A 16,425-nucleotide genomic window follows, 5' to 3' on the forward strand; every position below is an offset into this window, starting at 1 on the left:
AGATAGATAAGTCTAAGGTTGTTAGGGCTAATTCTGGGGTTTGATTGGAGCTGCTCCCCTGTACGGTTGATGATAGGGTTTTTCATAGAGGGGAGGGTTTTGAGCATTTTTTTTTATGTATAGCTGTGTTTTGGAGGAACTAAGGGTGAGAATTCCTTTCAGTGATTTTGAGTGTAAAGTTCTGAAGCAGTTGAACTGTGCGCCCTCACAACTTCACCCCAATGGTTGGGCTTTCCTTCGGGCGTTTGAGATTCTTATGGAATTTTTGGAAGAAAATCCATTAGTGGAGCTGTTTTTCTCATTGTTTCAGGCGAAGGGTGTTTGGAAGGGTGGTTGGGTAAACTTGAACAGCTCTTCGGGGTTTGGTGTGTTCAAGTTATACAAATCGTCTTTTAAGAACTTTAAGGAAATGTACCTTAAGGTAAGTAGCTGCGAGGATGACTTTCCGTTCTATGTGGACGAGCATTTGGGGGAAAAAATTTCTCTCTGGTGATGTTCAGAGCCTCAAAACATTTTAGGGCCTGAAATTATAAGTCCAAAAGATGAGTGCATAATTGATTTTTTTGACTGAGGTTGTTGATCGGAAGGAGTTGATTTCTGTTTATGCTCTGCTGCAATGGGAGGAAAATAAGGCTGCTGTTATAGATTATTTGGGTAAGATTTTGAATTGTGGATGTTGTATCATATCTGAGATTTTTTGAACAGGTTTTTGTTTTTCTTGTTTTTCAGGTGGTAAGTACCCAGGTGTATCTGCAGCGAGTTTGAGGTCTCGGGTGAAGAGCAAAGATTTGGATAAGGAGGTATCCTCGTCGAAGGCGGATAAGGTCGGTGTTGGCGAGGTTGATCAGCCAAGGCCGGGGAGGAGGAAAGTTATTGCTAAGAAGAGAAAGGGTGATGTGGTGGATTTGTCCGACGTTTCTGATGGTGAGAAGGATGATGTTCCGATGAAGGAGGTTCATAGGTTTTGTGATAACCAGAAGAAGTTGCATGGTTTTGTTGAGTGGAGTGAGGGGTCGTCGCTCTGGGGGAAAGATTATCCTTTCATGATCACTGCTGATGAGGTATGCCAGACCCCGTCCGATGTTAGTTTGGCGGAAGAGGTGGGGGATGTGGCGATTGATCAATATATGCAAATGATTTTTATTTTTTGAGGTAAAAAATTTGTATTTGTGTTTTTGTTATGTGGAAAAGTAATGTGTTAATGTCTGATCCTCAGGTGGTGGGTCTGCGGCTGGCGAGTTTAGGACGTAGCCGTGAAAAGATTCATCGGAAGTTGGTTGAGAAAAAGGAGGATCCGAGTTTGAGGGAAGAGTTGGCTATAAAGGTTGCTAAGGTTTCTGAGCTTGAGGTGAAGTTAGTTGAGGTTGAGAAACATTTGAAAGAGGGGAAGGAGAGCTATGCCAAAGATGTTGAAGATTTAAAGAAGAAAGAAGCTGACTTATCTTCTTTGAGTACCCGTATGATCGAGCTTACTGCTCAGTTGAAGGAGGTGGAGAAGAACAAGCAAGGAGAAATTCTTGATTCCTTCCTTGAAGGTTTTGAGAGGGCTGTTCTTCAGGCGAGATTTCTGGCTTCCGAGGTGGATTTCTCAGCAATGGATCCAGGCAAAATAGTGCAGGATGGCGTTATGATTGAAGATGATGGTGCTGCTGAGCAAGGAGATGAAAATGTTTAGTTTGTGTGTTGTTTTGTAGACTTATTTTACTCCTGAGTTGAGCTTAATTTTGTGATATTATGTATGCTGCTATTTTGTGAACAACAAACTCTTGGTTTTTCAGGTTACATGCTATCTTCTGCATGTTATGACTATAATATGATATTGTTGTTTGTATGATATGTGGGTGGTTTTCTGGTTTGTGAATGTGGCATTGATGCCAAATATAGTAGTGGTGCTAATGGTGTAATGCTATTAATTTGATGGAGAAGTAGCATGTAGAGGCCTGATTAGGCCGAATTTGTGATGCCGAATCATATAATAAAAATTGTATTGTGTTTTAGTGAGCGGCTATGATTTTGATTTAAAATCGGCTAACATGTATTCGGTTGCGAAGGATTTGTTCGGCAGTTTGTTAGTCCGACCCGTTATTTGTTAATATTTGTGGCATAGTCGGGTTAGGATCATAGTATTCTGATTCTTACTAAGAGATTTGATGGATTTGTTGAATTCGAAATGACTGGATTCCAATTTAGATCGGTAATTTGTTTGGTAAATTCTGTGTGATCGGCTTGCGATTAAGATCGGATATTTGTTTGAATGAATTTCCGTTATAAGGTCTGCTATCGGATTCATTGATTGTATTCGAGTATTGGGTTCTGTTTTAAGGTCGGCAGTCGGATTGACTGATTGTTTCCGAGTGATCGGGTTTCGTTTTAAGGTCGGCAGTCAGAATGACTGATTGTATCTGAATGATCGGATTGATAGTATAGATCGGCATTATATGTTTATGCATGAAGCGAGAAATGTAGAAAGTGATGAGTTGATAAAATAAAATATTTATTAAAGAACCTTTGATTCCAAAGGCTCAGGTAGGCTAGCCTCGTTAAAACCTCTCCAAGCAAAACGTTTGTGGAAAAAATCTTGATAGTGGGAAAAAGAGTACTGGCATGTCCCTGGTTTTAACTGTAATATAACTTTAAGGAAGATACATTCCAAGTGTTAGGGAGATCTTTACCCTCTAGGGTTTGTAGTCAGTAGGCTCCATTGCCGATTACTTCTGTGACTCGGTAAGGGCCGTCCCAATTAGCTGCTAGTTTGCCATGTGGTGATGGTTTCCTAGCTTGTTCTGTTTTCCTAAGCACAAGGTCATTTACACGGAAGGATCTTGGATGAAGTCGTTGGTTATATCTTCGGGCAATGTGCTGTTGCATAGCTAAATGTTTGATTGCTGTGGACGATCTGAGTTCTTCAATGAGATCAAGTTCGGTTTTCCGAGCTGTGTCTTGTGTAGTTTGGTCGGTCAATTATGTGCGTAGTGAGGATTGGAAGATCTCCACTGGTATCATTGCGTCTAAACCGTAGACTAAACGGAAGGGTGTCTCCTTTGTGGTTGAGTGAATTGTTGTATTGTATCCCCATATGATCTCTGGGATAAGCTCGGCCCAGAGGCCTTTTGCATCATCCAGTTTCTTTCTTAGAGCATGTAGTATTACTTTATTTGCGGCTTCAGCTAACCCATTTGTTTGTGGGTGCTCTACTGATGAGAAGTGTTGTTTGATTTTCAAGTTCTGCAAAAAAGATGTGAATTTTTGATCGGCAAACTGGCGACCATTATCTGTGATAATGTGCCGAGGAATGCTGAATCGACAAATAATATATTTCCAAGCAAAAGAAAATATTTGTTGTGATGTAATCTTGGCTAGAGGTTGTGCCTCTATCCATTTGAAAAAATAATCAATTGCTACCACAAGAAATTTTACCTGACCTGCTGCTGTGGGGAAAGGTCCGAGGATATCTATGCCCCATTGGTTGAACGGCCAACTAACCTCAGAACAGTGTAGGAGTTCGGCCGGGAGATGTGTAATCGGACTGTGTTTTTGGCAATTGTTACAGCTTTTAACTTTTTCTTGACAATCCTGTCGTATTGTCGGCCAATATAATCCAGCTCTGAGGATTTTTGAATACAGACTTCGGGCTCCGAGGTGTGTTCCACAGATCCCTTCATGTGCCTCAGCAAGTGCAAGCTCGGCTTCTGTTCTGCAAAGACATTTAAGCAATGGACGAGAGAATCCCCGTCTATATAGGCAATTATTATAAATTGTAAAAAAGGATACTTGTCGGCGGAAGTGTTGAGCATTTTTGATGTCGTCTAGCAAGATCTCTGTTTGGAGATACTGTATGTATGGGGATCTCCAATCTGCTTCCTGTTGGACGATAAGCAAGGAGTCGCAATATACCTTAAGTTCGGTGATGTTTAGGTCGGCAGCGAGTCTAAGGCCGGAAATTAGTGCTTCATACTCACTTTGATTGTTGTTTGCTTTAAATGAGATGTTAAGGGAGTGTTCGATGACGTTGTCGTGGCCATCGTCAAGTATGATACCTGCGCCACATCCCTGTGGGTTGGAGGACCCGTTGACGTATAAAGACCATTCGATGTAGTCTTCAGTTGTACTCGGTACTGAGAATTCGGCAATAAAGTCGGCCAAAAACTGGGATTTGATGGATGCTCGGCCTTCGTACTTGATATTAAATTCGGATAGCTCCACCGACCATTTTACTAGTCGTCCAGCCAGCTCAGGTTTCTGCAGGACTTGCCGCAAAGGTTTATCTGTTCGAACATGGATTTCATGGCTCTGAAAGTATGGTCGGAGTCTCCTGGCTGAGAAGACAAGGGCGAGGGCCAGTTTCTCAATGCTCGAGTATCGAAGCTCGACATTCTGTAAGGTTTTGCTGGTGAAATAGATCGGGAATTGTTTCTTTTCTCTTTCTGCGACAAGGGCGGAGCTTATAGCCCAGTTAGTAACAGATAAATATAAGAATAATGGCTCCCCTTGTAGGGGGTTTGTAAAATTGGTGGTTTTGAAAGAGTTTCTTTGATAGTTGTAAATGCTTGTTCGCATTCATTAGTCCATTGGAAAGCTTTTTTGTTTTTTAAAGTCTGGAAAAAACATGAGGATTTAGAAGCTAGGCAAGGTATGAATCTAGAAAGTGCAGCAAGTCTCCCTGTTAACCGTTGGACTTCCTTGATGGTGTGTGGACTTGTCATGTCTAAAATAGCTCGGCATTTTTCTGGATTTGCCTCAATACCTCGGCTAGTGAGCATGAAGCCGAGGAATTTACCACTTTGAACACCAAATGCACACTTTTCGGGATTTAACCGCATGTTGTATTTTCTTAGCTGTCCGAAGATTTCTGTGAGGTCATCAAGGTGATTTTCGCCGATCTTTGTCTTGGCGACCATATCGTCGACGTAGACCTCAATTTTTCTGCCGATTTGTTTGGCGAAGATTTTGTCCATTAGACGTTGATATGTCGCACCTGCATTCTTAAAGCCAAATGGCATGACCTTATAACAATAGTTTCCATATTCAATAATAAAGGCTGTCTTATTTTGATCGGATGGATGCATTTGGATCTGGTTATAGCCAGAATATGCATCCATAAAGCTGAGTTTTTCAAAACCAGAGGCATTATCAACTAAACAATCAATAGAGGGCAAAAGGTAGGAGTCTTTGGGGCATGCTTTGTTGAGATCAGTGAAATCAACACACATGCGCCATTTACCGTTATATTTTTTAACCATGACGACGTTCGCCAGCCATGTTGTGAATCTGAGTTCTCGGATGAAGCCCGCGTTGATGAGCTTCTTGGTTTCTTCTAGGGAAGCCTGTTTTTGGTCGTGGCCGAGATTCCTCTTTTTCTGTGCGATAGGTCGGACAGATGGATCTAACGCTAACTTGTGTGATATGATGGATGGATTGATGCCTGGCATATCAGCTGGGGTCCAAGCAAACAGGTCGGCATTTTGCAGTAAGAATGCTCGGAATGATGATTTTTCTTCTGAGGATAATGTTGAGCCGACGTATGTGAATTTGTCTGTGTTTTCTGTGAAATAGATTTTATCTAGGTCTTCTGTTGGGGTTGGCCTTTCTAGTGTTCCCGCTCTGGGATCAAGGTCGGCCAGCATGTGTTGGTCGTTCATGTTATCGATATTGTGAACCTGGGCTTTTGTGTTACGGTTAGGTCTTTTGAGACTATTGTTGTAGCACTCCCTGGCTTCTCGGGTATCACTGTGAATGGTTGCAATTGTGTTGTCCTGCAAAGGGAACTTAACACAAAGATGAATTGTAGATACTATAGCGCTGAACCTATTTAAGAAAGGTCGGCCAAGTATTAAATTATAGGGACTGAAGCAATCAACAACTAAGTATTGAATGTCTGAAGTTTTTGACGATGGAAACTTACCAAGTGTGGTTTGTAACCACACAGAGCCCATAACCGGGACTCGCTCACCTGAGAATCCTACCAAGTCACCAGTGGAAGGTTGGATGACGTTATTGCTCAGTTTCATTTTCTGGAATGTTGAGTAAAAAAGAACGTCAGCGCTGCTGCCTGGGTCGAGCAACACCTTTTTAACTAGGAGATCTCCGAGCTATAGGGAGATTACGATGGAATCATCCAGATTTGCTACACTGTTGTCATGATCGGCTGTCTGGAATGTTATCTGTGGAGATCGCGGCAGCGGCTGCTGTTGAATTTGATCGGCGTTGATGGAAAGTATAGCTCGGTAAGATCTCTTTCTTGCCGAGCTTGTGGCTCATCCACCTACAAAACCTCCGGAAATACAGTTAATTGTACGTGTTGGTAGTTCGGGATGGCTATTGTTCGGTCGGTCTCTATCTCGGCCATGTTATGTAACCGAGCTTTGGTCTCCTGAAGGAGGTGCTCGCCGCTGCATGTGGCCGCTGATGTATTTGTCTAGGTGACCCTGCCGAGCTAGTCGCTCCAGTAGGTCTTTGGTGATGACGCAGTCGTCGGTATTATATTCGTGCTTCTGGTGGAAGGAGCAGTATTTTGATCGGTCGGTGCCTTTTGAATCTGGGTAACTGCCAGCTTTTCTTGGTGGCTTGATTAATTTCGAATTCAAGATCTCCTTGATGATATCATCGCGCTTGGTGTTGAATTTGGTGTAGGTCTCATATCGTGGAATTGGTTTGAAATTCTTCTTGCTATCCCGTGTTTTGTCGTCGTCTCTATAGTGAGGCTTTTCTATTTTTCGAGCTTGTCGGAGTTCTTCGATGTCGATCTATCCTTTAGCTACACGGAACTTGGCCATAGTTTTTGGTTTGGCCACAGCAATAGTTTCCTGGAATTTTCCTGGTCGTAATCCGCTTTTTATGGCGTGTAGTTCCACCTCGGGGTGGAGGTCGGGTATACTTATGGCTATCTTTGTGAAGCGCATCATGTAGTCCTTGAGGCTTTCGTGCTGGCCTTGCTTGACTGTGTTCAGGTAATCGGAGTCATGTAGGTAGATGGCTGATCCAGCGAAGTGCTCCTCAGAGGGCTTTGATATGTCTCGAAATCAAGAAATAGAACCTGCAGGCAAAGAGCAAAACCAATCAAGTGCAGGACCGTCTAAGTAAAATGGAAAACAACGACATAAAACTTTATCAAATGCATCGTTTACTATCATTATGGAGGTGAATTTCTTGATGTATTTCTTCGGATCACCTAACCCATCATAGGGAGTTAGGGTGGTCGGCAGAGTAAACCTTCGGGGTAGCACGAAGTTCATCACCTCCACCGTGAATGGTCCAGGGGAGCTTTCCTGGTCGTCATTCTCTATGTCTTTCTGAGCTTCCTCATTATGTTCGGGTTGCTCCTCTTCCTGTCGAGCAGTGTCTGAGACATGTGTTGGCTCTGACTGCTGCTCGGCTTCTTCTGTCCGTTCTTGTCGGTCATTGTTGTTTTCGGTTCGAGTGTTATTCAAGTTGGCAATTTGATTTTTCATTCTTTAGTTCTCCTCGGCCACGGCTTGCCGCAACTCAGTCACCATCCGGAGTAATTCAGATGGTGTGGGTGGAGGTTGTTCAGCTATGACTTCAAACGGGAACCTCGAGGCCGATGATATATGGAGAGGTTTATATTTTCGGCCCCACGGTGGGCGCCAATTGTTCTTGTATGGATACCTGGAGGGAGAGCTCAGCCTCTAGGAATCGATGCCGAGTTGTTATCTTCGGTGCCGACCTTTGAGCTTTGTGGTAATCCGAGCTTTACTCCAAGAGGATGTCCAATCGCGTAGAGCTTTGAGCAAGAAACAGGGGGAGTGTACCTGCAAAGGCACTCCGAAACTTAAGTCAGTATTGAGAATTCAATGTGTCTTTAGGATAAGAGGTCATACCTTTTGTAGGCGAAGATGTATTAGTCCGTTATGATTCTGCTTTATTGTATGTATTAAAGAGCAATAATAACGTAAAATGTTAGGTTGGACGTTTCATTTTTATAAATCAGCCCGTTAGGCTGGGTTGTACCGGAAGTGGCCGATTAATGATGTTGAATGCCGATTAATGACTGCAATGCCGAACCTATAACGCCAATTTTCTGGGTAATAATGTGAATAATGCCGAGTTATAAATGATAAAGCCGATTTATGATATTGGATTTGTAATGGCCGGACCAGGACTTATTCTTGTGTACTCTTATGTATTCTTATACACTCTAGAGACAATGATGATAGTTGTTATTATGTGTTGTAAAACTTAAGAATTTGAGTTAACCATTTTTTTATATTTTGAAGTGAAATTCACCGGGAATTAGACGAACTCTATAAAAATTATAGCGTTCGCTGGAGGTGTGGCAAATTTGTTCTAAATTTAAAAAAAAAATTATATTTAAAAAATCAAAGTTAAAAAATAAAATTTTTAAAAATAATTATTTTTTTATTTTATTTTAAAAAAAATCCTCGGAACAATGGTAAGGAGCGGGACTAACACTTTGGATGGAAGATGGAAAATGAGAGGAAAGAAAATAGAAGGAAAGAAAATGAAAGGAAAAGTTGATTTTTTTTTATGTTGTTTGGTTGAAGAGAAAATAAATGAAAAGAAAATAAGAGGAAGTTTTTCTTGTGTTTGAAGAAAAGTAAGAAGAGAGAAAATTATTAGTATGTGAAATTACATTAATACCATTCTTTATATTATATATAAATTATAATATACCAATGTATTTAAATTATTTTTCTAATAAAAAACAATTATCCAAATTATATTTCTGAATTTTAACGTGTTATCTTTATCAACAATAATATTTTTTTAAATTTATTTTTTTGAATTTATTCTTTTCTATTATCTTTTAATGTCATAAATAAAAATATATATTATTCTTTTTAAAAAGCGATAGTCACAAAATGGAGAGAAGACGTGAGATAGATTTTCAGATTTGGAAGAAAGCAAAATGAAAAATTTTTAATTCTCTGTTTACTAAGAGCAAATACGTAATTGTGTCTTTATTTGTTTTTTTTATCCGTTTTCATGTCATAGGAGAAGAGAAAATATTATGCTATAAGACACTCCACTCTATTCCTTTTCTCTTCATTTTCTTTGATGATCCAAATGAAGAAAAACTTAATTTCTCACCCAATTTCTTTTCCTATATTTTCTTTTCCCCCATATTATCTTGATGCAAAGGGAGTGTAAGTGTTTACTCTAAACAATAGATAAAAAGTCACTTTTTGATGGGACCAAACCGTTCTTGGACAAAAATAGGTCTTAATGTATGACTAACCAATTTGGCAAGTGAAGATGAAGTTGATCCAAGTTATACGCGAGTTGTAGGGGTCAATATTGGCAACGAAATTCAAAATGGAAACAGAGGAGGAGGCAGAACTTTCGGGCCTTGGAGATTGGCGTCAGCCTCTACCAGTCTAGTCTTGAGTCTTTTATTTCCATAGTTAGGCTTTTGTCTTGTCGCCTTCTTTAATAAGCTCCAATAATAGACATTACAGTCCCAATTTAATTACTATCTTTTCTCAATCCCAACCTTTAAACTCCAAATCATCAATCTACAATATAGCCACCCTAAAAGATAAACACCTTTCGGCTACTCCACGAGGAAACAAGATTCCAATCAACTTTGTCACTAGTGATTATATTACTGATTAAATTCAACTTTGTAAAGGGTGTATAATGCTTACTTAACCAAGAACAACCTCAGTTTCTTCAAAGACCAGTGTCTCACTATCACTTTACGCATATAATAACGTATACTTTAAAGAATTTTACTTTAATTGATTTCTCTCTGTTTCTATTATATGTAACCTAGTTAGCTAGGATAAATTAATCGTTCGGACAGTTAGATTCAGGATAAATATATGAAATAATAAAAAATTAGCCACTAATACTAGTTTTTAGATTGTAACATATAAAAATTTTTCATTATGTTCTGCGTGTAGCTTATACGACTTGTAAGACTTGACCCTTCAACTGCACAATAAAAGTATTATCAAGGCCATGTGATCCGAAACAGGGTGTAATGAATTTTATATATGGTATTACCTAGTTGGAAACGTTGAGTTCACACAAATAATTAATTCACAATCAAATTTGCCAAGTTCATGTTTGATGATCAAGGTACCTTATTATTATTAGAGGAGAAATGCATTCTGCCGACCATGAACAGTAATGAAAGAGTAATCACGATTAATACTTCTAATAGCGTTAAGGACTAAGGAGGATATTACACAATTTAAGGATAGCAAGCTATTTTTATTCTAAGTTAGCCATCAAGAAGCAACTCATCAGAAGACAAAGATTATTAAGCATAACGCCTAACATTCATGGTCTCCCACGGTACCACACTACTACCATGCAGTTTAATTTTGTACGCCGTAACTAACAAATAACTTCATTAATTATTATATCATCTAGGTCCATTTTATCATTTTAACTAGTCAAATAAGGAAAAGTATATGGAACCAAAAGGTGATCAGCCAAAAAGTAAACAAAACCGTTTAATTAGAATTACTTTTTGAATAATATGTTTGAAAACTGCTCCTAGGATCACGGAGCACAAACCAAAACCCAATTTTTTATGGAGCCCAAACACATTTTAGCTGGTTTTTGGCTGATATGCTTTTGGTTCCCTAGTTATTCTCGTCAAATAAATATTGAATGTAGTTGTGTGGATGAAGTAAGATTCGAGTGCAAAATCAACCGTATTCAATACACTCTCGTATATACACGTAATACGTTGAAAAATATATATATATATGTTGTGAAAGAGGTGTGTTTTCGAACTCATGCCAATTTTTTCCTGAAAATATAAACTCGGTGTGTATGTAGGGGTGGCAACACTATTCGAATCCGCGAGTACTCATCCCACCCCTACTCGTTCGGGGCGGGTAATTACTCGCCCCAAATCGGAGCGGATTTTGATGGAGCGGATTTAGGTTAGATTTGCCTCTACCCATCCCAGTATATATATATATATATTTTAATATATAATATATGTAATATATATAAAATAATTAATAAAATAATTAATAATATTATATCATATTTAAATTTTTACTTTAATTTATATATTATGTATATAAATGATGGTTATATCATTTTTAAAATTTAATTTTATTTGTTAGATTTAATAATTATAAGGACGGGTAAGGGCGGGGCGGGTATCTGTAGGGGCGGGTTAGGAGATGCTTAGTGGTGGAGATTTTCAAAGGAGGACTGTCCCTTATGGAAGAAAGTAATTTGCTCGTGTAATCACATAAATCCGTCTGAGATGCTTAGTGTCCAGTGTGTGCCTACGAGAGGGGGTCCATGGAAGAATATTTGCCGTTTACAAATTTCGGAGCCACAGGTGAGGGAGAAGATGATCAGCGGCTTATCTATGGAGCTGGGAAATGGTAGAACAATCTGGTTCTGAGAGGATAGATGGTTACCTAGTGGAGCGTTGAAGGATGAGTTTCTAAGATTGTCGGTTTCAAACTTTAATGGATCTGTTATAGGGGATTGTGGGTTTTGGGATGTGATAGAGTGGGTTTGGACTTTTCAATGGAGAAGAGAGTTATTCTAATGGGAGTTGGAGCTTGTAAACCAACTTCATGAGAGGTTATGGTCAGTGAGGCCTATACAGGAGAGAGAGGATAGTGTGCTGTGAAAGGTTGATAGGTCAGGTATTTTTTCGACTAACTCTTTTGTGCAGGCGTTGCAAGCGGAAACTCTTCCAGGGGAAATCCAGAGCTATAGCTTCACTAGCACTATTTGGAGAGGGTTCGTCCCACCAAGGATTGAGTTATTTACTTGGTTTGTGTTGGTTGGCAAGGCGACGACTAAGGACTGCCTGTGTAGATTAGGGGGTCCTTGACCGGAATAATGATATGTGTGTTTTATGTTACAAGTCTGTAGAGTCTGCATTTCATTTATTTCTTGGTTGTGAGTTCTCTTGACAAGTGTGGTGTGTTTGACTATTTGCTCTTGGGAGGGTTTGGACAGTGCCAGATTCTCTAAAGCAACACTTTGAAAACTGGACAAACGCTTCAAGGAGAAAGATGGACCGAAAGCGGTGGTTTGTTGGGTTCTTTGCAGTTATTTAGGCAATTTGGCAAGAAAGAAATGCCTGAATCTCAAGGATCAGGCATTAGTGGTGGACATTATAAGCAGGTCTTTTAGCTTTTCTGATGAATGAATTGGGGATGCATCTTGTAGTTGTTGATGACAATGTCGAAGATGACTCGGGGTCACTAGGTTCTTTGAGGTCTTTGACGTGTTGTGTATCTAGTTTATTTATTTTCCAATGTTCCACCTGGCGGTGTTGAGCTCTATGTACTTCAAAAAAAAACTACCTACAGGTAGGAGGGGGACGGATTCGATGCGAATTTTTGTAGGGCGGGGTGGGATCGGGTAGAGTAAAAATTTGCTCCTACCCACCCCGTTACCACCTCTACGTGTATGTTATTAGAATATAAAAAAATAATTTTAATTAGAAAAATTATAGATAACCAACAATATTTTTGAACAATAATGCGTGAATAATATGAATTAATAAGATTAAAAGAGTAAATTAATCTTAAATTTTATTAGTAATATTACATTAAAATATAATATATTTTTATTTGATTGATAGTTGTTTATGTTATTTAAAATGGTCATTTATTATCTATCACTCTCTCTTAAGTATGTTTGTGTAATGTTAAAAGATTTGATGGGTTTGTTTTTAGAATAAATTTATTATTTTTATTGGTTAGACAAGTTGGATAGACTCGACCAGTAAATGGAGAATTATTATTACTAGTAGGTTCGAGTGGAGAAATTTTAAATTTTCAAATAAAATATAGAGTTTTAGAAAAATTTTATAACTGAATAAGATTAGGATAAAATTTAAATCCTATTTATCGCAACCTTAGTTTTTCGTGTTATATTCTTAAAAAACTTAAACGTACCTAAATCTTACTAAAATTATTTTAGAGTTTAGGATTGGAAGTGAGTTGAATCGAGTTAGATTAAATTTAAATTTGACTCATGAAAATTAAGTTCAGTTTACAGCTCAAATTTTTAATAATTGAGCCTATTTTTTAAATTCAAGTCCGACTCATCAAAAGCTTACGAGTTGACTCGAACTCATAAATTAACTCAAATAACATAACATAATCTATAATTCAAATTATAACTTAGATATATTTAAAAATATCAATTTTATATATTGACTATCTATCAATTATAAATTTTTTATTTATATCTTACATCAAAATTATATATAAAAAATTACTATAAAATATATATATATATATAAACCAGTTCACGAGCTAATGAGCATACCTTGTTTAAACTTAAACTCAACTAATTTAATTTATGAACTTAATTTCAGGTTCAAGTTCGACTCACTAACTCACAAGTTTAGCTTATCGAACTATTAACGAGTCGAACTCGAATTGACTCATGAGCTGACTTGACTCACTTCCAGCCTTAAATAAAATTGATATAATTTTTTTTTAAAATATTATTTGTACTATTTTTGACACAGACTTTTTTATATATTTTATTGTATAATTTTTTAAATTTTCTCTCATCACTTCATATAATTTTATTTCGGTAATGTTAGGAAAACAAAAAAAACAGTTAAAACTTGTCTTATTTAACATTCATTAATTATTGCAATCATTAATGAATACTAAATAAGATAAGTTATGATTGTGTTTAGCTGATTTTCTTATTTAACATTCATTAATAATTGCGATAATTAATGAATGTTTAATAAGACAAGTTCTAACCGTTCTTTTATCTCCCTAACATTAACCCTTACGTTTAATATTAAAAGTACAAAAAGTGTAAAAAGAGATGCATACAAAATATTAATAGTACAATATTGATATTGATTACTAAGATTAAAACAAATTGCTGTACTTAATGATGATTCTAAATGAACAATGGAGCACATAGGAGTAGCGGGGCATCATTTTTCTAGAGCTTTGCGCTCTTCTATTCTTATAAATAAAGGCTACGTAGCATTAGAGACCCTAATAAAAAACATAAAAAAGATATTTAACATATATCACAGGAGCTAATAGCTTTGTTTCCAGGTTTTGGGAAACGAAAAGCTCTTTCATCAAACCAGGAAACTCACAGTCCAAATGCAGAAGCAAAGGTAATTAATAATAACCCCCCCAAATCTTTCTTAGTTCTGTTCTATCTCTGTTTCGTTGACTTTTTGACCTTGCAATAGGTTGGAGGGTAAGGTGGCTCTAATCACCGGAGCAGCCAGTGGAATCGGAGAAGAAACGGTGAGACTCTTCGCCGAAAACGGAGCCTATGTCGTCGCCGCCGATGTTCAAGACGATCTCGGTCATCAAGTCATAGCTTCAATAGGCTCAGATAGAATCACCTACCGTCACTGTGACGTCAGAGACGAGAATCAGGTTGAAGAGACCGTCAATTTCACGTTGGAAAAGCACGGCCGCATCGATATCCTCTTCAGCAACGCCGGCATACTTGGGTCCCTTTCCGGTATCCTCGACCTTGATCTCAAAGATTTCGATAACACCATTGCCATCAACGTTCGCGGAGTGGCGGCAACGATAAAGCACGCGGCACGCGCCATGGTTGCTAAGAAAACCCGCGGCTCCATCATATGCACGACGAGCGTGGCGGCCACGTTGGGCGGAACGGGTCCTCACAACTACACGACGTCGAAGCACGCGCTCTTGGGGCTGGTGAGATCGACGTGCAGTGAACTTGGCGGTTATGGAATCAGAGTTAATAGTGTTTCGCCTTACGGAGTTGCAACGCCACTTTCATGTAAGCCGTTTAATCTTGGTCCTGATGATGAGGTAGAAGCTTCTACTTCGGAATATGCGAATCTGAAAGGGGTGGTGTTGAAGGCTCGGCATATTGCGGAGGCGGCGTTGTACCTTGCTTCAGATGAATCTGGTTACGTGAGTGGGCATAACTTGGTGGTTGACGGTGGTTTCACGGTGGTTAATGGCAGCTTCTCTGCAAGTTATAATTTGTTCACGAATAGTTAGTTGTAGCTTCACGGTGGTTAACGGTGGCATGTGTTTAAGCTTTCTTGTTCGCTGTATCTTTCCATCTGCAAATCTCTCTCTCTCTCTTTGTCTCCTCCTCTTTCTTATAAATTCACGTATCTTCATATATGCTTCAGGTAATGATTTTCATATCATAGGTATTACTATTACTATTATTGTTGTAGTTAATTTTCTTTTAAGAAATGAGTTGGAATAGATGAAGTTTTTGAAATAATTAATATATAAATGATAAGAATTTGATTAGGAATGAGCTAATTATTTATCAATATAAATCAATGTGGTTTTTTTTTTTAATATTTGTTTTTAATATTGCATTAACATTAAAATGAAGATTTAAAATTATATATTAAAGATATATTTAAAATCCTACTAAAAAGAACATCTAAAAATGAATTAGAATATTCAAAATTAGTAACAACGTTAGAGTTATACTGGACAAATCAATAATAATAATAATAATAACAACAATACAAAAAATGGTAGGAAATTAATTTTTTTATACCTAGATCAACTTTTTTTTTTCTCTTAAAATAATTTTTTTTCTACCCACCTTTTAGTGTAATGTAAATGTAAATGTACTTTAGCTTAACATATCTTAGCTTTATTATCATTTTATTGACAGGACAATATAACAAGATGAAATATTTTTTTATTTTTTTGTATATATATCTTTTGTATATTCTTTTATAATGTGAAAGATAATTTTTATTTTTTATTAATCATTTTTCAATATAAAAAATAAAATATATAAAAAATATATACAGAAAAATAATATATCATATAATGAACTAATGATATTACTCATGTAATAATGCTTACTATTAATATATTTGTAATTGTATGAATTTTTTTTATTATATTGTATTATTAAGTGTGAAATCTTTTATGATAAACTAAGTTATGTGTTAAACACTGCTATAGCCATTTACAAAATGTCACTAATATTTTGTATTTTAACAATTAAAATAATATTTTTTATTATAAAATGTCAATAATATTTTGTTCTTTCATAAATAAATTTTTTTTATTATAGAACATATGTTACTATCACAATCATATAAAATATTAAAATAATAAAATATTTTTATATTTCACATTAAAATTATTCATATATAAAAATTATAGCCTAATTGTATTATTCCATTTCAAAAATGTCATAAAAAATATACATAGTAATATTGAAAACTAATCATATAATATATCTGGTATAGCCCCAAGAAAGGGTAAAAAACCCAAATGCGCCAAGGGGAGACCATTTTTACCCAAATCCGCCAAATAAAAATCTGAGACATCAATCCACCAAAATACACTTTTATATAATTCGAATCAAGAAAATTCGAATTAGAATCACACATAATTCGAATTGATACACTTCGAATTACTCCCAAGCACTATTCGAACGTAGTTCGAATCAACTAGCATCGAATTATGCATGCATGGTTCGAATTAT

At 37.2% G+C, this 16,425-nt stretch overlaps 1 protein-coding gene across 1 annotated transcript; it reads left to right on the plus strand.

Annotated features, from left to right (window-relative positions):
* Positions 1-13,778: 13,778 nt before the first annotated feature.
* LOC112758893 (short-chain dehydrogenase reductase 3b) lies at positions 13,779-15,104 on the plus strand. Its single transcript, XM_025807680.2, has 2 exons — positions 13,779-14,077; positions 14,156-15,104. Exons 1-2 carry the CDS (start codon positions 14,064-14,066, stop codon positions 14,952-14,954), a joined length of 813 nt encoding a protein of 270 aa, XP_025663465.1. The 5' UTR covers positions 13,779-14,063; the 3' UTR covers positions 14,955-15,104.
* Positions 15,105-16,425: the final 1,321 nt, after the last annotated feature.

The sequence above is a fragment of the Arachis hypogaea genome, chromosome 16 (genome assembly GCF_003086295.3).
Source record: "Arachis hypogaea cultivar Tifrunner chromosome 16, arahy.Tifrunner.gnm2.J5K5, whole genome shotgun sequence".
NCBI lineage: Eukaryota > Viridiplantae > Streptophyta > Magnoliopsida > Fabales > Fabaceae > Arachis > Arachis hypogaea.